The 22624-nt window shown below is 39.6% G+C and overlaps 1 protein-coding gene across 3 annotated transcripts; it reads right to left on the reverse strand.

The window, feature by feature from the left end:
• Positions 1-5916: 5916 nt before the first annotated feature.
• LOC110720900 lies at positions 5917-21375 on the reverse strand. 3 transcript variants are annotated; one of them, XM_021899986.1, is made up of 5 exons: positions 20773-20841; positions 19071-19239; positions 17034-17483; positions 6752-7058; positions 5917-6647 (listed from the first exon to the last, which is right to left on the reverse strand). In XM_021899986.1, the coding sequence occupies exons 1-5, from the start codon at positions 20814-20816 to the stop codon at positions 6514-6516; spliced, it is 1104 nt and encodes a 367-aa protein (XP_021755678.1). In that variant the 5' UTR covers positions 20817-20841; the 3' UTR covers positions 5917-6513. The 3 variants fall into 3 exon arrangements, with proteins under 3 accessions (XP_021755678.1, XP_021755676.1, XP_021755677.1); XM_021899984.1 differs by lacking the exon at positions 19071-19239 and having other exon boundaries at positions 20773-21375; XM_021899985.1 differs by lacking the exon at positions 20773-20841 and having other exon boundaries at positions 19071-20744.
• Between the last annotated feature and the right edge of the window lie 1249 nt (positions 21376-22624).

Genomic DNA, 22624 nt, shown 5'->3' on the forward strand with positions numbered 1-22624 from the left:
TTGATTGTCGTTCGTAACAACTCAATATGAAAAAAAAAAACACATAGAAAGTGATAAATTTATCTTGTTATTAGAACACTTACTTCATTACATGTAATTGACATAAATCGAGATTATTTCTCTACAATAATAGAATTTACAGCTTGGAGTTACATCTGTACCTAATTATTTTAAGAAAATTTACATCAAATTCTAGTAAATCTACAGTTTCTACCTACAAAATTTTGAAAGTTATCAACATGGTTAGCTTTGAGTTTCATCCACATATCGCCAGCACATTTACTATAGCGACAGAAAACAAGTATTCTTTGCTAATGTTAAGGTGGCAAATTGAAAGCGCTATTCCTATGATTTAGACATCCTTGGCTCATGAGTGAAATTTTTGGTGCTATTATAAACTACTTAATAGATTTTTGGTTACAATATTTGTGGCTTCTAAACTCGGCCTAAAGTTGATTGACAGAAAATATTTTTTTTGAATAAAATTACTTAGATTATATCTATGTAAAATTCGTGTATGTAAAGAAAATTTCTTTCAATTACTAACATAAAGCATCCATAAAATAAAATAAATAAATAAATAGTTGAATATCTTAACTAGGACCTTTAAAAGATATGGAATAACTTATTCTCGACCCTCTATATCACTTAAACTTTTTTTTTTTTGAAGAAACTATATCACTTAAACTTAAAACATGTGAATCAATTATAAACAGTTTAAGGTCTCCAACACTTTTTTGCATTTGACTAGATGCCTATCTATGATAATTAAGGGGTGATAAGAGTGAGGGATAGCTCAACTGGTTAGAGCTTCCCTCCCGATCCCATGAGATTTTGGGATCGATTCTCATTACCTGTCCTTGTGGCTCTCTAAACACCAAAAAAAATTAAGAAAAAAAAATTAAAAATTAAGGGGTGATCATTGGCTTTCTCACCAGGGATAAGTAAAATTTAGACTATCTTGTGGTCAAATGAACTGCTCCTATATCTTGGAATCAAAAGGCAACAAAAAGAGGAAACAAAATTTTAAGATAGTTGTACATCGATCACTTATTGTCCAATGTAATACAATTCATATATTGATTGCTTGGTTGACATCAAATTACATGAGCTAATTCCTACAAAGATGAAATTTGAGAAATTATTTGATTGACATAAGTATATTTCTCACAATAATCGGGATAATTATTTTTTTGGCTAACTATCCTTTCCATGTAAGTAGTATTTTACCTAAGAATTTCGAATTTTCACAATCATCCAACTAATTTTAGCTACTCTATATATGAAGAGTATTAGAATGAATTGCAAATCAAGGGATATTTAACGTGTCATGTACAATCAAACGACCACATACATAGTTCAAATCTCAATGACATACTTTTGTACCTACTATTCCATTACACCTATCATGCAAGTAATAATTGACTTATAAATTAGATCAGATCTCGCACCTACAGACCTACTATTTGTTAGGATTAGTGTGGAGATAGATAAATACATGGAGACATAAGGAGATTGCATAGAAGCTGCCTTATTGTTAAGGTTCGACCAAACTTGTGAAAAGTTCGGTCGAACCCGGTTTTAAGTCAGTAGGTGCACCAGTTTACATTTCTAGAGGAGGAGTGACCAAACCCAAGGAGGTTCGACCGAACCACCCCAGGTTCGACCGAACTCTGGGTAGGTTCGGCCGAACCTCCCTGCTCCCTATTTCGTCGCTTCGTTTTCGACTTGTGCGATTTGCTTTAATCTTAGCCGTTGGATTGTATTTTCTACCTAGACTATATATACCTTTTCTAAGCCTCTTTGTTGATTATTCACAAACATTTAAACACATAGAGAGGTTTTGAGAGGGTTTGTGAGGAGCATTTGAATTCTATACAATTCATGCTTGTAATTCTTGAGTTCATTCATCATCAATATTACTCCATAGTGCAAGGGTGGGTTTTTTCTCCCGGTTCTCGGGTTTTCCCACGGTAACATTGTCTTCCTTTTACTTGCTTTAATTCCTTCAAAGTTGTTCTTGATTGTTATGCTTGTTTGTTCATTGCTATTGTGGGTTGATTGCAAGTTAGTTGAACACTTTAATCCTTACACTATTTCCCTGATTAATACCAACCTTAAACCAAATCATTAGCCATATATTAGAGAAAATTAAATACTTAATCCCATACTCATATGATATACCACTAGCTACCTGTCCTTTACTCCCATGTGAGTTTAGTATGAAGTACTGTATAACCAATCGCTTTGTGGCACTTTGTCCATTAATCATATTTTGCAAATACTACACATCCCTTTGTTTACCAACTACAAATTTAATTTAACTACAAAAGTATGGTGATGCAAATATGTAATGCAACAAAAAACGTTTAATTTGGTCAGTAATATGTAGTTCCTCCGTTTCTAAATTTTTTTTCCAAATCCTTTTAGCATCGATCTTTTTTAACGTGCATTCTTTATACCATTCAATTACATATCTATTAAAATTTTAGGTTCGAAGTAGCATCCAAATTAAAAATAGAAAGAACTTTCACAAACAAAGGAAGTATGCCTGACACATCTAATCGATCAATTCGGTCCATATATCATGTTGTTTTCATAAAAGAATATTGAATAATATTGTAACTTGGCGCAATCAATATTCGAATGAACTTTTAGCAACGGAAGAAGTATACATGACACAGCTAACCAATTAGGTCCAACAACGATCATGTTATTTTCACAATAGAATATTGTGTACTTGGCACAATCAATGCCCGTCAAAAGTGCTTATATGGCCAACAATATTGTGCCACATCCTAAAATTGCAACCTTCACATTGATTTTTAAACAGCTAATTATTAATTAAACATTCTAAGCTAAGGCTGGCCCTTAAGTATGTTGACACTTGTGATCGTAGTAGTGTGACATGTCATAAAGATTTACATTATATTTTGTTAAAAGTGTAGTATCTAAAAAAAAATTAGAAAATACTTGTATATAGTATGTAGGTTTTTATGTGATTGCGGCCGATTTGTTGATAATTGGCACGTCATCACCTATTTTTGTCCTATAAATGGAGAGGTTAAAGAGTGTTTATTTAAATAGGTTTTAGTTTTACTTGTTATAAACTTAAAATATACTACGTCAAGTTGTCAACTTCATACTTCGAAAATAATAATGATAATTTAAGCTTTCGACTTTATTATCTCATTCTCATTAATTTCAGGAAAATTATGATGCGGCTTTAGGCTATCATATAATGAGTCAAAGTCTTAAATATGAACACACTTAAACTAAACTACGAAGTACCCCTCAAAAAAATAAAAATAAAAACTAAACTACGAAGTAAGCAGTAATTACATTAATTAATAACGCCTTCACCCGAAAAAAAAAATTTAATTAATGCGAGTAACGTGTAATTTTGCAAATTATTCCTAATCGAAAAACAAGTTAGAGAAAACAAAAGTCTAACAAAGGACGTTAGTGGTGAAATGTTTGAGAGTCCCTTCTCCCTGTCCCTCCCTTTTTCTCTCTAGGATTATATTTTTCTATGTAGGATATAAAAATTAGTGTTTTATGTGCCAAAATAGCAAAACACTCATTTTTGGCTTTTTATTTCTGACCCTTTCTCATTAATTTCTTTTGTTTATGTTATTAGTTTTAATAAAAACTGCACTTTTTGTAAATAAAGTAGATACTCCTATAGTATGAAACAATTTGTTTCACGGGTAAAGATTAATACAGTTAATTATTGGATTTCAATCCGGTGAGAAATTTCTTCACAATTAAAATATATTGATAAACCTCCTCGTTAAGGAGGCGGTAATTCATAACAACATGAAAGAGCATATGCAACAATGGTCGTCTTAGTTGTGTTGAAAGATTATTTTATTTAATTCGTTTGCCATGTATTTGTTAGATTTAAATCTCTTTATAGATGTATTATGATTTATTTATTTTTCCTATCAAGAATCAGTTTTTTTTATTAAAACTTTTAAAAAAATTAATAAATAAATAAATAAAAAATAATCAGAGATGAAAATGATGTACTTGAATAAGCTAGCTAAGTTCATGTAATGTCCTAGTGATAATTCATTGAATTCAATATCTAGCCAATAATTCATGTAATATTGGAATTAATGTTGACTAATTTATTGTCATAAATCAATCAATATTAATCATATTAATTATTGGATCAGATTAATATTAGTTAAACTGAGTCCATGTAAATATGTAATGTAGGCACCCTTCAAGATTGTGTTAGGTTATCAACATTAAGTAATCACTTACTTGACGTATTTATAGGTCCCAAGAAGTTATTAAACTTACAGATAATGAAGAATCAATTGATAATCAACCAGTCAAGACTTGCTCTTAGAATCATGAGAAAGTTGACCTATACACTTTAATGACTTTATACTTGAATAATATTCTAGAATTTGTGTTAATTATTTAATTTGTTTCATCAAAATAAAATTACCGAGTATATCCTTTTGCCGGTTTTGGTGATCATAACAAATTAGCTATAGCCTATAGTAGGAGAAAAGTTTGTCAATTCTTTGTATAAAATAATATATCACTTCTTTTTTTTCTTTTTTTGATGATAATACGTCACTTTTCTTAAGAAAAAGAAAGCAACAAATCACTACAAAATATTGGTGATTATGTAATCAATCTGCTGATATTTTAATTTGATATTTTTTTTGTGTTGACAAATGATTCATAAAGAGCCATATATTGCACAAGACTGACCAAAATAAGCTTGATAAAAAATAATTGATGACTTTACAAGTTTACATCGTAAGTTGCCACATAGTAAGATAACGATTTGAGGATTAAAGGCAACAAAAATGAGTTATTAAGAATACTTCAAAAGTACATAATCAAAAAGCTGGCTCAATGACTTTTTTTTTCTTTAGCTTTTTATGATTATAATGAATAATAAAATTTTCATAACATAAGTAAAGCAAAAGTGAGTAAAATTTGAAAAAAACAGATGATAGTGAAAAAACTTAGAAAAATGAAGGGAGTATTTACCAAAAACTTTAACAAATTTTACACAACTATTTATATACAACCAACTCGCCAAACCAACTAATATAACCATTTAGTAAAACCAGTTAATACGATCAGTTATATCAATCCGTTATGAGCGAATTACCAAACAGAGCCGAATTCTATAAGTTTGAACTTATTCATTCTGCCTAAATAAAAACTTGTATGATGAGAAGAAGGGAGGATAGTCGTAGATCAAACACTCTTGACTCTCCATATAAAATTGTAAACCTAAGAAAGCCACAAGTTGAATCCGTCAATGTTTAAAGTCAATCAAATATTTTGTTAGCACTAATTTTAGTTTGGCTAAAAATAAATTGACGGCCCAAGGACAACTAATGGTCAATTGACTTAAGCTGGAGTGTCGCAAAATCTATGCTCATTGCGGACTTTGCACATGGGCTGATGCTGAACATTACGAGCTTCTTTTGTTTTTGGCAACATAACATTCTGACTTCTATTTGCCAAATTACAGGAAATTCAGGAAAATGGCAGGAAAATTTTCTAGTCCTAGCATGGTACAGGAGTGAGACTCGATCACGAGACCGAAAGGGATAGCATTAACTACGGACTGAGTTATGTTGGGATATGCAATCCCCCCACCTGGTAAGAATAAGGAAGTGATGTCTTGCTTATAAGTGTCCACTTACCCCGTCAGATTTCTGAAAACAAGTCCGTACAGGCTAGGCCCAAAGCGAACAATATCGTACTACGTACTGAGCAACAACGTTACCACTTACCAACATTACATAATAAGAGTACAAGTTTGTATGTCAACTGAAGGCATAGCTGCTGTTTGCTGAAGCCTCTTTCAGGCAATAGTCTTTCCTTCATTAACTTAATTTATGTAGCAAGAACAAGAGAAGATTAAAGCTTCAGTTGCAAAAAATTAAAAACAAATCTTCCATTATCTTTATGTCATAACTCATAAGAATACAACACGCAGGCATAAGACTACAACACAAAAGCGTATGGTCATAAGATTACAACACAGGACCATACAGTCGTAGGATTACAGCACAGGATCGGACCATATTACAGGAATATGCAAGCCCATACTGCTATACAATTGCACTGATTACAGTATGACATAAGCCAGCCAAAAAAAAAAGCACATATGATATACCACGGAGAGCGGGGATGTTAATTACAATATTAAAAAAGGGGGGGGGTGGTGGTGGTGTAAGTTCTAAGAATCGACAATAGGAAGGAGTATAGAACATTATAAATACTGAACAAAATGGTCAAGCTCACTATACTGCAATGGTGCCTCTTTGTAGGAAGACCGAACCAAGAGTGCGAAACAAGTCATACATCAGCTTAAACTCTCTGTCTCTCTCTTCAGCCCGGCAAGGCTGCAACCCCTTGCTCACTCCAAATGGCAGAAAGGGAGAGATTCATGGAGATCAAGCAGGAGTTCGATATGAATCATTTGTTCTTAGGAGCCAAATCACTAAAAATTTGATTATTACTTCGTCAAAAATTGATGGTCTTTTTGAGCAAGAAGAGTACTAAGGATAATTCAACACCAAAAATAAGTTGGAGCCAAGTTCTATCCAGCATAAATCCATACAACGTAATTCCAGCTCGGTTTTTCTCAAAATATGTAACTGCCATACAGAATAAAGAGTGCAATATATAAGCTTCAATATCTATCTAGTTTCATAAGAAGTCATAAAAATTTCTGTTTTAAGTAAAACATTTATAAGCTTACCGAGAGCATGTCGTTTCTGGAATGAGATCGTGCTGTAGGCATAAGCTGGGAGCAATTTGGTAGTATCAACATCGTCTTCCTCAGATCCTGCATCATCGTCATCTGAATCTAAGCTCCTAGGATCAAAGAGACCTGCATTAGTATGGTTTGCTCCTGGTAATTCAGTCTCAGAGGTGACAAAGGAGTCAATCGTCGCGCAAACATGCCACTTGGCTGATAGAGCGGTGATTGCCTGTGCCTTATGTGTGATCTTTGTAGCGCTTCTCAGTATTATCATCAACCCTGCCAATAGAGTCACAGAACAGAGCTGCACCAGAAGTAGTATTAATAAATAAAATGGTTTCAGAGCATTAAGTAGTATTCAGATGATTAAAAAAGAGACATACTGCTTGTTTGGGTCCAATTTAGTCAAAATTGGGCCTGGGCACTAAATGATCCAATTAAAAGCCCAAGGTCAAGGTTCAACTCTCCAATTGCTCAAAAGTCAAAAGTCAGCCCACAAAGTAAGCCAATTGGGCTAAAGCCCAACCTCTCCAAGTATGATGAGGTATAAAAGCCCTCATATTAACACATTCAAGGGGAGAGTCATATTCTTACATCAGACACAACGACATCTCATAACATCACATACGAGATCAGACACAACAACAACACATGCATTATCTCATACACGGATTATTCCAACTCATATGCTCATTCTTGCATTGAGAAATACTCCACAAAAGCCTCAAGCTACAAACTCTCTTGCATAGTGTCTTCCTTTTTACACATTGTACTGACTTTAGCATCGGAGGGGCCTTCCTCGGAAACACCCCCGAGGCTAGTTTACGTGTGTTCACTGTGCAGGAAACCTTCGGCCCAACACAGCTTGGATCGAATCCAGTCTTCTCCATTTTAGTGGACCTTCGGCAAGGTCCCATTGTTTTCAACCGAAACAATTTGGCGCCGTCTGTGGGGAAGACTTTCAAAAATCTTTAAGCCAAATTCCTAACCAAGATCATCTTGCAATTATCTTAGCAGCCATGGCTAAGAACCGCAAGAGCAAAAGCCTCCGTCAAGGAGCGGGCGAAAAGCCTAAAACCCCTACACCATCGCCCTCGCCGGACCGGAACTCTCCCAAGGGTGCCGGCTCGGGGGGAGGATCACACAAGGAGGATTCCCTATCTCCTATAATGCATGACTCTCAATATAGGCCGGACCACTCTCGGTCTAGCAGGGGTCAGTCTGATCATAGGACATATTCAGTGTCCCAAAGCCAACCATCGGCTGCACGGCCTCATTACCACACTCGGCCGGGGACCCCTTTGACGGGGCCCAGTTCGGAGGAGGTGGCAAGAGCGCTGGCAGTACTCATGGAGGCAATGAGGGCACAGAATATGCCACCGTCTCGTGATCGAACTCCTCCGCATACCCGGCATCAGCGGAGGAAGTTAGACCATGACGGTGGGAAGCTTCCTTCCTTCCGGGAACTGGAAGAGTGGGAGGAGGATTCTTGGAAAAATGAAAAACAGAGGAAGAAGAACTCTCAATTATTTAAAGGATCCTCATCCTCAAGACCAGCAGCGCATAAGAGCAGCAGCTCAGCTTCTCGGCCAGAATCTGCTCGCCGGGAACCTGAGACTGCTCGCAGAAGCGTCCTTGACCGACTCGGCGGCCAGGAACCGAGCGTGCGTAGTCGCCTCACGTTCCCTGCAGCCGAGGCCCAGACTTCCCAGCCAGGGACGAAAACCACTCCTACCTCTCTGAGAGGGCGGAGCGCGGTCCCTTCGGCCAGGAACAAGGGCAAGGCCATTATGCTTTCCGCTAGTTCACCATTCGAGCAATGGATACTAGAAGAGCGCGTACCCACGGTTAAAATACCGTCGCATATCACATATGACGGGACCACGGATCCGAAGGACCACGTGGCCTCGTATGAGACTCATATGCATCTTTGCCCCAGATCCGAGGCGACTTGGTGCAAATATTTCCCAACCACTCTCAAGGGGGTCGCGCAAGCGTGGATCTCCAAGGGAGTAAGGCAAGGCTCCATAACAGGTTGGGATGATCTGTCCTCCAAGTTCAGGAGCAAGTTTTCCACGGCAAACCGCCGAGAGAAGACTACCGCAGAGCTCATGGGTCTGCAACAGGGGGAAACTGAAAGCCTCCGAGACTACCTGACCCGTTTCAGTAACGAGTCATCAAGCGTCTCTCAGCTGGACCAGGGGCTAGCTGTTTTTGCAATGCAGAATGGCCTTCAGCCAGGAAAATTCCTAGACTTCATGGTCATGCATACCCCGCAGACCTTGGAGGAAGCTCTTAGTGCTTCGGATAAGTTCATCCGAGCCGAAGAATGGAATAAAGCAAAAACCCAACCTCAATCCGGGGGAGGGAAACAGAGGCAAATACCTTTGTCTGAAGGCCAAGGCCATAAGGCAAAGGGAAAATCAAAGGCTCCGGAGCCATCTCCGGCCAGCGACCCAAAGAAGGACAGGTTTGCCTCATACACAGGCAGATACGAGTCCTACACTCCGCTCTCTCTTCCACGCGCCAAAATTTACAGTGTGACGAAGGAGGAGCAGAGTTACCGAAAGCCGAGACCACTCCCAGAGTGGTATCAGCGAAAAAATAAAAATCAGTGGTGTGAGTTCCACGAGTCTTCGGGCCACAACACTGAAGAGTGTATCCAGCTGAAGGACCAGATAGAAGACATGGTCCGGAAGGGATACTTGAAAAAATACATCGCGGATCACCGCGAGAAAAAAGAATCCGAAAGGTTAGCAAAGGACCCTCGGCAGGACCTTGATTTCCCTCGGAAAAACAGTAAAAAACCGGAGGGGAAATTCCCTCCGATCAATGTTATCTCGGGAGGAATATACTCTCGGAGGGAGCACAAGCGTCACCTTAGAGATTTGACTCACCAGGTGAACAACGCTGACATTCAATCTCCCCAGTCGCCGGTGCCGAACATGACGTTCACAGCCGCCGACTGCCGGGGGATTACGTTCCCTCACGAGGATCCGTTGGTGATCATCGCCACGGTGGCCAACCACGACGTCAGTAAGGTCCTTGTTGACGGTGGCAGCGGAGCAAACATTCTGTTCCGAAAGGCCTACAACCAAATTAAGCTGAAGCCCAAGCACCTTACGCCGGTACCCTATCCGGTATACGGGTTCAATGGGGCTTCAACTTATCCAGATGGGAAGGTGACACTTCCTGTCACCATCGGTTGCGATGAGGCAGCCCGGAACGTCATGATTGAGTTTTTGGTCATCGACGCTCCTTCAGTGTACAACGTGATTTTGGGGAGACCCATAATTCACGAGATCCAAGGGGTCGTCTCAACTTATCATCAGCTGATGATTTACGTCTCAGACGCCGGCTTCCCCGAAAGGATACAGGGCAACCAGAAGGACGCCCGAAGGTGCAACTACCTCAAGCCATCCAGTAGTCGCCCAGATAACGACAAGGATGAGGAGGAGAAAGAAAAAGAAAGAGAGCCAAGCACAAAAAAGCCGAAAGGCCTAAGTGCTTCGGCCCAAGGATCAGTGCCCAGAGAAAAAGGTCCCGAAAGGGAAAAGGTTGACTCTTCATCTGAGCCGAAAGACTCAGAGAGCCAGCCGAAGAACACAAAGACTGGGACACCTGCTGACATTGGCAGCAGACCAGATTCTGAAGAGTCCAGTCCATCAGCAATGGACATGGACCAACAGACTGAAACAGCAGAGTTGGCCGAAGGAGATGCTGAGAAATGTGTAACAATCGGGATGGACCTTGATCCTAACACCCGTTGTGAACTTATTCAGCTCCTGCGGGATAACAGAGATGTGTTTGCTTTCTCGGCAGCTGATATGCCCGGGATAAGTTCAGACCTCATCTCCCATAACTGAAGGGTCCATGCAAGGCCTCTCAAAATTGGGGATCTTGTCCTTCGGAATGCTGCTGCAGTTCAGAAAGGCCGAATCCATGGGAAGCTCTCAGCTACATGGGAGGGACCTTATGAAATTTATGATGAGCTTCAGCCAGGGACATACTGACTTCGGCAGTTGGATGGAACTGAGTTGAAGAATCACTGGAATGCTGATGTACTGAAAAAATACCATGTGTAAACCCTTCGGGGCAGAACAATCTTTGTAAGTACATTTTGAACTAATGACAGGCCTTGGAGCCGCCATTTATATAAAATTTACAACTGTTTATCCTTTCAAAATTTTCTTTGTTCTATCTACTCTTTGAGGGTTTTTTATTCAGCCTCGTCTGAAGCCTTCGCCTTCGGGTAACTGGGTTTCAGATTGCTGACAAAACCTGTCTTTTTAAAGAACACCGGTCTTTCAGCTGAAGTCAAACTTCAGTAAGACTTGTTCTCCAAAGACATGAGTCCATGGACAATTCTGGGATATTGCCTTAACTGAGCCTTGTATCCCAGAGAGCCATTATCCGAAACATTGCCTTAAGTTGGCCCTGTGTTTCGGGTATCCATTTTTCAAAGATAGCCAGAAAATCAAGGATAACAGCAACAGTTGAAAATTTTTAAACCAGCCTCGTCTGAAACCTTCGCCTTCGGGTAACTGGGTTTCAGATGGCTTACAAAACTCAGTCTTTTTAAAGAACACTGGTCTTTCAGCTGAAGTCAAACTTCAGTAAGACTTGTTCTCCAAAGACATGAGTCCATGGACAATTCTGGGATATTGCCTTAACTGAGCCTTGTATCCCAGAGAGCCATTATCCGAAACATTGCCTTAAGTTGGCCCTGTGTTTCGGGTATCCATTTTTCAAAGATAGACAGAAAATCAAGGATAACAGCCTTTTTAAATCAGCCTCGTCTGAAACCTTCGCCTTCGGGTAACTGGGTTTCAGATGGCTTACAAAACTCAGTCTTTTTAAAGAACACTGGTCTTTCAGCTGAAATCAAACATCAGTAAGACCTGTTCTCCAAAGACACGAGTCCATGGACAATCCTGGGATATTGCCTTAACTGAGCCTTGTATCCCAGAGAGCCATTATCCGAAACATTGCCTTAAGTTGGCCCTGTGTTTCGGATATACGTCTTCTTTAAGAACGCTGGTCTTTCAGCTGAAGTCAAATTTCAGTAAGACTTGTTCTAAAGAGGTTAGTCCCAGAAAGCTAATATCCCAAGCATTGCCTTCAGTTGGCCCTGTGTTTCGGATATCCAACTTTCAGACAGTCAATCTTCAGTAAGACTTGTATCCCAGAAGCATTGCCTTCAGTTGGCCCTGTGTTTCGGATATCAATTTTGAAGAAGTTCAGAAATTGCTTATTCAACTAAAGTCATACTTCAATTTCTGTGGGGGCAAGAAGCACGCAGTGCAGCTATGTTCGGCAGAGTTGAAGAAAAGAAACAGTAAAGCATTCAAAAATAAAGCAACTGAAAAAAAAAAAAAATTTTGAGCTACAAGTTCAATAATACAGTATCGGCAGCCGCCCACAAGCGGAAAATAACAGCTGCCGAAATACGTACATAAGCAAAAAAATAAAACTGCTGTACGACAAGGCAAGCTGAAGCAAAAAACAAGGCAAAAAAACTCAGAAAGCGGCAAGTCTAAAGTTAAGCACATGATGAACCGCAAGATTCTGAAGACGACTGCCCGAGTTCCTATGCTTCAGCCGGGGGATCAGACTGATCAGCGTTGAGTCCCATGATGGCCTCAGCCCCAGCAGCCGAAGAGGCGGGCTTTGCATTTTGCCGAGCCTCCCTTTCCCTCTGCTCAGCTTCCAACTCCAGTCTTTCAGCTTCCTCTTCGGCTTCCTCAGCCTTAAGAATTTCAGCTTCAGCTGGAGTTGCATACTTCATGTGAGGGTCTTCGGGATTCTGGACCCACTCAGCACATTTAGACCAGTCCAGCTTCGGCTCAGCATGAAGGCAGAGTCTTCGGCATACTCGGAATCCGTTTCTGAAACCCATCTCATATTCCTCTTGGGTATAAACACGGACCTTGAGTGAAGCCTCAGCATCAGCCAGCTTCTTCTGGGTCTCCTCCAAGTCTTCCTTGGATTTCTTCAGCTGTTCAGCGACTTTGGAGGAGGACCCCTTCAGCTCATTCAGCTCTTGCTGAATTTGGAAAGCCTTTGTCTGAGCTTGGGCCACTTCAACTTTCTGGATCAGCAGTTGATCCTCAGCCTCTTGGAATTTAGCTCTTTGAGCTTCAGCAGCAGCAGCAGCCTCTGAGAGTTGGACGTCTTTGGCCAAGAGCAACTCTTCAGCAGCCATTCGGCTGGCTTCAAGAGCCTCTAGACGCTGCTGCACTTCAGCTTGTGCAGCAGTTCCTTCTTGAATTCGGCTCTCAATAGCAGCCTTGAATTTGGAGACGTCCACTCCCATATGCTCCTGGAGGAATTTTTCCCCTTCCATCAGTGGGGGAAAAACCTCCATCTCCATAGCATCGCAGAAGGTTTTCAGAGCTTCGGCAGCTTTTTTACCGTACTCCTCAACCTCCTGCTGCTTCTCTTCAGCTGCTGCTTGCTTCAGCTTAGCAAGCTTAACTTCCTCTTCAGCCACCTTCCTTTCGTGCACAGCAGCGTCTACCCTATCTTGTAGGGTATCAATCAGCTCTACAGTGAGAGTCTGATTGTGCACGAACTGAAAACAGGAAGACAAAAAAAAAAAAAAAAAAAAAAAAATAAGCAATAAAAAAAAATAGAGCTGAATTTCGGAGGGAATGAAGGAAAATTACCTGCATCATCAGCAGTTGGTTAGACCTGGCTGGGTCAGGAACTGATCTACTGGATTCGCCCATCCCAGCAGTGGCCTTCAGCGACCAGATCCTTGCCCTGTCTACTTCGGACATGCCAGCAAAACTGCCGAAGTAGGCTTCAGCTCCTTCTCGGTTTTGACCCCATATGAGGTCCCAGATGTGATCTGGGATTGGAATTCGGGGGGCCGAGAAACCCATTTCTCCAGAATGCAGAGTCTGGAAAGAAGGGAAGGACGACGATGGAGCTTGATTAGCTTTGGTTGTCTCAGCATCGTCCTTCTCAGAGGAGTCAAGTACTATGACCTCCTCTTCTTCAGGGGTGAGGACGAAAGCCTCAACCTCTCTTGCGATATCTGCCGTGAAGCCTTCAGCACTTGACATCACGGCATCTTTATTTCCGTGCTCAGCAGCACTCTCCTTGATTTCTTCTTGGACCACTCCCTTAGGTTCGGGAGTCCTCTGATCCACCTCCATCTCAGGAGGTGGCGGAGGGGTCTTTTGAGGAGATTGGGGTGTTGGCTGGGGAACCCTCGGCGATCCATTGCCTTCCTCAGGTTCCCTTATTGCGACGCCGATGGTCATCGGCCTCTGCTGAAAGTCATGAGGGCCGATGATGGCCATCCTTCGGCGCCTTTTCAGAAGGGGCTGCTCGTCCATATCTGAGTCTGAAGACTCTTGTATTTGATCTTCGGGACGAACAGGAGCTTTGCCTTCTCTGTGTCTGTTACTCTCTTCAGACTGTAACAGACAGGGGGAAGAAGAGTGTGAGTAAAAAAAAAAAAAAAAAAGAAGAAAAGAAAAAAGTTGTCTGAAAGCTCACCGAGGTTTTCAGCAAAGCCTCGTCTTCTTCAGCTGCTCTAGCTGCAGCTTCGGCTTCAGCAGCTCTGGAGGACCCTTCTCCTCCTTCACAAGCCTCAAGTACCCGTGCAACCTCTTCGGCTGTGCGGGCAGCTTCAGCTTCCTCGTTCAGCAGCTGAAACCAAGGGTCTCTCTTCTTCCACCAAGGCTTCTGCCTCTGATACAGAGCAACAGCCTTGGTGGAAGAAGAGAGACCCTTGGTTTCAGCTGCTGAACGAGGAAGCTGAAGCTGCCCGCACAGCCGAAGAGGTTGCACGGGTACTTGAGGCTTGTGAAGGAGGAGAAGGGTCCTCCAGAGCTGCTGAAGCCGAAGCTGCAGCTAGAGCAGCTGAAGAAGACGAGGCTTTGCTGAAAACCTCGGTGAGCTTTCAGACAACTTTTTTCTTTTCTTCTTTTTTCAATTTGGAAGTGGGAAGAGTCCAGATGAACTTCCCTATGCCTCGGCTCAGTGATAGACGGGGCCCGTTCAGTTACAACTCGCTCTCGGTTAACACCAAGACGAGCGTAGTTAATACCAACGTTGGTCTCGTCCCGCTCTGAAAAAAGGAAAGGGAAAAAGTTTAGCTCAGGTATGGCACAGCATAAAAAAGCAAAGCGAGAGAAGAAAAAGGTAGTTAAAAAGCCTCGGCCCCAGCCGAAGAAGCTTACCATCCTTAAACTTTCGGCTGAGGCCAACAGCTGCTAGCATGTTCTCTTGGAAAACGTAATGCGTATCGGGGAGCCAAGTCTCCGGGATATGCTGCATTCGACCACTTCCCCCCGGGTTCGGCAGCTTGCCGAAGATATGTTGCTGATCCAGGTTCGGATCCGACCCGTTATCTGCGGGGGGACCTAGACTTCCCATTTCGGGATCAGGCTCAGCTAAGTACCGGGGAGCGCTGAAGACACAAGGGTGGCCCGGATCTATGGGTGCCCTAACCCAAATCCATTGACCTCTCCAATCCTTGTCTGAAGAGTCATTTGGCCACATGGTCAAATATTGGGGCCGGGACTCAATCCGATACCACCCAGAACCATGGCTTCCGTGCCCACTCTGAATATTTGGCACTAGCCGATGGAGCTTTCTGAAGCAGTGCAGGTTCGGCACGTATCTGAAGAACTTGCAGACCCATAAGTATGTCATCACCCTTCGGATGCTGGTGGGGGTTAGCTGACATAGGGAAATGTTGTAATGGATCAGCAAGTCTCGGACGAAAACGTCCAAAGGGAACCTCAGCCCATACTGAAGCTGTCTCGTGTACACCCCCACATACCCCGGGGGTGGACGATGGATTCTATCGGATGCTGAGGGCATTCGGCACCAATATCCATCAGCTTCAAAAATGCCGTAGTGCAACTCAATTTGCTCGGCAAATCGATATTGATCGGCGTTCTCTACCCACCATGAGTAGGGGCGGTTCTTTATCATGGCCGAAGCGACTTCGGCATTCTCCCACTCTGAAAACCCAGGGAGGATATCCCAAAGGACAGCGGGAATTTCATCGTCCCGTCCAGAAGCACTCGGCTCATCCGTTCTTTGAGGAGGAGCCGAGGAAAGGGGAGTCGCCCTAATCCCATCAGCAGGGTCAGACTCCGGCCTTCGACCATTCCAGGTCCCAATCCTATTCCTAGGATCGGGAATCGGCCTTGCTCTTCTTGGAGCACGGGCTCTACCTCTAACTCCTCTTGCCATGGACTATTTCGAAGAGAAAAGTCGAAAGAAAAGGGGAAGGAGTTCGAATTCGAAGAAAAATAAACTGAAATCAAAGGAATTTACCTTAATCTGAAGCGAAAGTTGCCGGTTTACGAGTTCGTAGTGGCAAGTCTCAGTTTCTAAGCTCAATGCTCGGGGGAATTTGCGAAGTTTTGATACGGATTCTTGGATTCTCTCTCGAAGAATTCTGGGTTTGTGTTGGTGAATAAGTGAGGAGAATGACGCGCCTCTGTTTATATCTCCAGGTACGGGATACGAAGAGTCTGTGCTTTAATTTCTCTTAAGTACCCACTAAGTAACCATTAAACACATGTCTTGTGATTAAACCGCCCATTATCCGTCCAACTTCCGCAAATCATTAACCGTTGTTATCTCATTAATTACGGTTTAAATTCAAATTTTTGGATCAATTAAATCATTTACTTCCCTCCTTTTCTGAGTTAAATCAAACCCGACCCGTCATCCTTCCGAATCGGGTCTGGGGGGCAAGTTGTTTGGGTCCAATTTAGTCAAAATTGGGCCTGGGCACTAAATGATCCAATTAAAAGCCCAAGGTCAAGGTTCAACTCTCCAATTGCTCAAAAGTCAAAAGTCAGCCCACAAAGTAAGCCAATTGGGCTAAAGCCCAACCTCTCCAAGTATGATGAGGTATAAAAGCCCTCATATTAACACATTCAAGGGGAGAGTCATATTCTTACATCAGACACAACGACATCTCATAACATCACATACGAGATCAGACACAACAACAACACATGCATTATCTCATACACGGATTATTCCAACTCATATGCTCATTCTTGCATTGAGAAATACTCCACAAAAGCCTCAAGCTACAAACTCTCTTGCATAGTGTCTTCCTTTTTACACATTGTACTGACTTTAGCATCGGAGGGGCCTTCCTCGGAAACACCCCCGAGGCTAGTTTACGTGTGTTCACTGTGCAGGAAACCTTCGGCCCAACACAGCTTGGATCGAATCCAGTCTTCTCCATTTTAGTGGACCTTCGGCAAGGTCCCATTGTTTTCAACCGAAACACTGCTAGTTCCCCGGCCCTGAATATGCTCATATCAGCATTAGGTTTGGTAGTCAACACCAGGAAAGTAAGCTGGCTCAGAGTGATCAATATTAAGGAAAATAAAATAAATGCACGGTAACGATGGCTTATGATCCTCAAGTGCCTCCTGATCCTCAGGTGCTCTATTAGAATAGAAGCCACATCTGAATCTACCTCAAAAACAGACGCAAAATCCTTCAGCCGCAATATCTGGAGGTAGCATATCAGACGGAAGAGGACGCAGACCAGGAAAAAGACTAAGGTCCGATAAATCCATGAGATTAGCTCCAATGAGCAGGCTACAACATCACTCAAGATGACATTACCCAAGAAGGGAATTCGGGAGGCCCCAGTAGCATACCACCAGACTTTATATGCGCATTCAGCTACAAAACATGGGATAACAAATATACACAGAATGTTCAATGATCTCTGCATAAACCAAAAAAAAAAAAAAAAAAAAATGTTAATTCATCATTACTACTATCAGTAATCAATTCACAATGACATTATAGTTGGAAGTTTGTAAATAGTGAAGAACATAAGAAATTTCACTTGACTAGTAGCAAATTTTTGTTGGGATCCTCAACCAGGCCTAGTTTGTGAAGCACAAAGTCGTAATTGATTGATCTGGGTTTTAATGGCCAAATGATTTAGGCATTCCAGCCACATGGATTCGTGTAGCTGGAGCCCTGGAGAAGGTACAAAGGCGTAAAAGAGAAATTAGGAGGTTAAAATTTAATCAGTCTGATATGACTCCTGGTTTCTGAAATAATCCGCTGCCATTGTGCAAATGCCAACTTCCAAGTTGTATCGACGGGATGGTAGGACATTTAAAGAAGTCTTGTGGTTTCGCTAGTATAAGCAGTAATAGGTTGAGTATATCCATAACTATTGTCTCCAAACATCGATGATGCATCGCTCATTAGGTCCATCTCCTTTAGTATGCAGCCAAAAAGCAGCACAATGATCTAATGGTCAGCTAAATATGCCAGAATGCCACTTTCGCACACAGTAATAACGTACCCAATTTAAGGCATTTAGCAAGAAATGCCTGTAGTAACTGAAGTAGCTACTCAAAAATTAAAGCCAAGTATGCAGCCAAAAAGCAGCACAATGATCTGTAGATTGCTGTTATTCTTACGTTTGTACTCCTAATTTACTTCATTTTTCTGCTTTTTATGTCAAGCATATTGCTAAACTAACAGTTGACCCCGTTCCAGCTAAACTTTTTCCTCCAAAGCATATATGACAAGAGGTTTCCAAACCCTCCAAGTATCAAACTTGGATCTTCTTTGGTTTTTACTATAGGAGTGTCACCTAAGACAACCACGACTATGGCCACTACGACAACAACAACAAAAATCTTGGTCCTTCCATTATACTAAACTCCTTATTCACATAAAAATCTTCTTTGTTTTATTATGAAGAATACGTCTTATCCAAGGAGTGTAACTCACTTAAAGCATATCTTTCTATGTACTCTAATGTGTAATGTGCAAAATACAATCTACAACAATAATATACTCCTTAAACAATTGCCAATTGGTCCATTTTCTGACTTTCCCATAAACTCAGAATAACAAAAATACCCACAAGGCCACAAAAAATAAACAAATTCACACCCAATTGAATCAACCATCAAATCTACAGCAAGGAATCAGATGCAGCAATAAATTTCAACCAGATTAAAATTAGTTACCACTCAAAGCCCATCAAATTAAAAGATTAAAACACCATAAAACTTTGAACTCAACTACAAGATCACCCAATTCAATCAATCAATAAACCCAAAAAAACCATAAAAGCTTAGTTATTTGGTCAAAGTCCCAGGAAGTCGAACTCTGATCAAATCTTATCTACGTCACTATCCCATTAAAACACCAAAAGTAACCCAAAAAACCAAAATCACCCATCAAATCATGCAATTCAACAGTCAAACCCCACCTCAAAAATCATCAAAAATACTAAAACATTAACAAAAATTATTCAAAAAATCCTCCAAAATTAGAAACGTACTTTGAGCTGGGAAGTATAATGATGCCTAACAGAATCACTGTCATTGTAAAGCTTATCAAAGAACAAGAACCTCCTCACACCAAACTTCCTCACAAAATGAGAAAGACAAAGAAACGACAGCGTTGCAATGCTTGACAATGAGAGCTGCACAACGGCGTCGTATGGTTGTCTATGCTTGTCATCACACGAAGGACATGTGAGGTAAAAATACGAAAATGCAGGGACTATGATTGCAAATATCAGAAATACAGACCATGATATCAATGTATTCAACCAATCTGATTGGTCCACGCACATCCAACGTAGATAAATTCGATAACTTTGCAATTCATCTTGTGCATGAGATAATACTCGATTAAAACACTTTTTTTGATTTCTGGGTATTAAATCTTCTTCCTCCATTTTTTTTTTTTTTTTGGTTTGTTTCTTGCAATTTTTATCTACTGTGTTTTTTGGGTTTGGTAAACAATTTATATGATAGGAAGATTGAATAAAGTTGTGATAAGTTGTGCTATTTTTTTTGTTTTGTTTTATATAGGTAGGTCTAATACTCTAATGTAACACATTAGCATGTTGTCATTTTCATCATTTTATAAAGAAATCATAATTTTGTCAAACTCATTATTATAGAAAATTAAAGGTTTATCTATCTCATCCGCATTAGATGCCACATGTTGTGTTGGAATGAGATACTTTGTAAATTGAAAGCAAAACTGGGGGTCATGGGAAGCTTGTTCTTTTGAGGACGAGATCCTTTCCACGGCTTAGGTGTCGTAACCCGAAAGGCTGAAAGTAGAAAGTAATAATGCAAGACACTGATAATTAATTAATTATAATTAAAAATATATCTTTGTTTAAACGAAATAGGTTGTAAAGATGAGTTTATGTCGTCCTCAAAGTGTAAATCATTTATTGGCAAATAATAATACTTAAATGCTTTACCACTTCTGAAAAAATATAGATGAAATTGATTGATCGGAGTTAACTAATGAAATGAACTACAAGCCGATAAGAAGGATAAAAAATATTGTTTTCAAAAGTAACTATAGAAGATAAGAATTAGTTGATGTTTTGGTGAGAGTTTAGAATTCTTATAAACTTTTTTAATTTACTCCTTTATACATACGAATTTTATATATAACATCATATTTCTATTTATCTTTATGATAAGATAAAATACATAGTATTTCTTATCAACTTAATTAGTAAAATTTCTTCATTTCGATCTTCCTAATTCCAATAATGCCTCGTACTTCGTAATGTTTCTCCTTATCATTGGTCTCAAAAGTCATAACAAGAAGGTAGAAAGGACCAAATCTAGCAACAATATTCACCCAAATCAATAATCAAGCCTCACCTAACACAATCTAACAAATGTAGACTTAAATCATACTCTTACTACTGTTATATTATAGTACCACTAAAGTTCAAGAATACAAGATCACTTTACACAATGTCACAATCTGATTTTACTCATTTAGAAACTCATATATATCCGAAATAGATAATTTAACGTGTTAAAGAGTTGATTATTTGATGAAATAAAAATTTAATTAAACTCGATCAATCAACTCATTCCAATAAAAGACGAGTAAAAATAATGTAAAAAACTATTTAATTCCAAGTGCTCATACTAATCATAATTAAATAAAAAAAAAATCTACAATCTAGCTATAATAACTAAGAGAATTAAGGAACTTACGTCAAGTTGTGAAGTGTAGTGACTCCTAACAGAGTTGCTCTCATGAACAAGCTTATCAAAGAACAAGAACCTCCGAACACCAAACTTCCTCACAAACTTAGACAAGCATAAAAACGACAACGTTGCAATGCTAGAGAGCGAGAGCTGCACGATACCGTCGTAAGGCCGATGGTGCTTAGCATCACAAGCTTGACAACCCAAATAAAAATGGGAAAATGCAGGAACTATGATGGTAAAAATGATGAAAACGGTCCATGAAAGAATAATATTGAATATAGTTGATTGGTCTACGCACATGTAACGTAAATAAGAACGAACAGTACATAATTCATCGTTAGCATGAGATAAGCTACGATTATATGATTTATTTTGGTGTTTGGAAATCAAAACTTCATCTTCTGCCATTTTTTTTTTTTTTTTTTTTATTTGTAGAATAAAAATTTGATAAGTGTTTTTATATTTGATAAGTAGATTAATATGTACAATGATTGAAAAGAAGGGAAAGATAGATAGTGTGAAATAAAATTTTGGCCACTAAAACGACGAATGGGACCCTTTGTTTTATTGTGGATCACAAAAGTTTTGGTGTATTTGGCAATTAGATTTTATGCTCTTATTTGGTTGTCTTTAGTTAATGCCGACTACTCTATAGTTTAATTAGATATTCTAAACTTCTTATAGTAGTTTTTGTAATTGATACTAGTTGTTCTCCTATCAATAAACAAAGTTGTCAAAATATAATCCGATTATTTCACTGTGTTTCAGGATACGAAATAATTTTAATTTGTAAAATAAATTTGGACATGTTTTGGTTTTAAGAACCAATACAAACAAGCACGTATGTAAGCTAACCTCGATTGTTATTCAAAGGAAATCTCTTCTAATACCTACGTTAGCGCTTGATGGTGAGTGTACAATAAGTAAATGTACCATGAAATCTTAATCTTCATTTAATGACTATTTATAGGCATTTATGCCTTGGTGGCTGAGAACCTTAGACAAAAAGGTTTAAGTTGTTAGAAAAGTCAACTTTACTGTATGTATTGGCTATATTAAGCTTTAAGGTAAGGTTGGTCAATATCAATAGTAATACAAGGCCTAATCACATGGTTTTTGATGTTTTATATAATTATCTTTTCCCTAGTCATCATATTTTTTTAAGTAGGAATAGAGTACACGGATCTAATGAACCCTTATTTCAGGGATAGACTACTAGAATCTAAAAGTCTCTCTGTCTCGGGAAAAAACTAGTAAATAGAAAATGAAAGAAAAGAAAAATACACTGAAAGCTAAGGTACGTTTAAAAATAAAAAATAAATAAATAAATAAATAAACTAAGACTAATATTAGGAATGTGAATTGAACATCCCATAATAGCGTATGCAACAATTACACCCAAGTGGATATAATAATATTTGAAAGTTTATCACCTTGTCTAATGCTAGTACATTATTGTATGATTTCTTTCGTATGGAAATCTGATTGTTGTCTAATGCTAGTTTCAACCCCTTGTAAAACATTGTATTGTCTGTATAATTTGGTTTTTGTGAATGTAAAAGTTGTATTAGAATTTGTTTGATGAAGTAGTATTTTTAAAAAAAAAAAAAAAAAAATTGACTAAAAGGTGCTGAAAGTTGAAAGAGTGTGAAAAGAATGAAGCAAATGTGAATTTTGTCACAATTAATTTATAAGAATCAATGTCCTTTTCTGTTAGATTTCAAGGAAAATTGGATACGTGATGTGTCTGAATTCATTTTGAGAAATGATAATAATTGTAGGAAACTTGGAAAGTACAGTTTCAACATTTTCTAAGTACAATCGAGTTGTGAGAAATGAGATTGAAAAAGTACGT

Source organism: Chenopodium quinoa, unplaced genomic scaffold (genome assembly GCF_001683475.1).
Source record: "Chenopodium quinoa cultivar QQ74 unplaced genomic scaffold, ASM168347v1, whole genome shotgun sequence".
NCBI lineage: Eukaryota > Viridiplantae > Streptophyta > Magnoliopsida > Caryophyllales > Amaranthaceae > Chenopodium > Chenopodium quinoa.

Coding starts and splice junctions, on each gene's coding strand:
- LOC110720900 (XM_021899984.1), bottom strand. CDS start 21,177: ATGGCAGAAGATGAAGTTTTGATTTCCAAACACCAAAATAAATCATAT. Junction 17,484..20,772: donor ACTACACTTCACAACTTGAC/GTAAGTTCCTTA, acceptor TGGTTTATGCAG/AGATCATTGAACATTCTGTG. Junction 7,059..17,033: donor TCAGGGCCGGGGAACTAGCA/GTGTTTCGGTTG, acceptor CTTCTGGTGCAG/CTCTGTTCTGTGACTCTATT.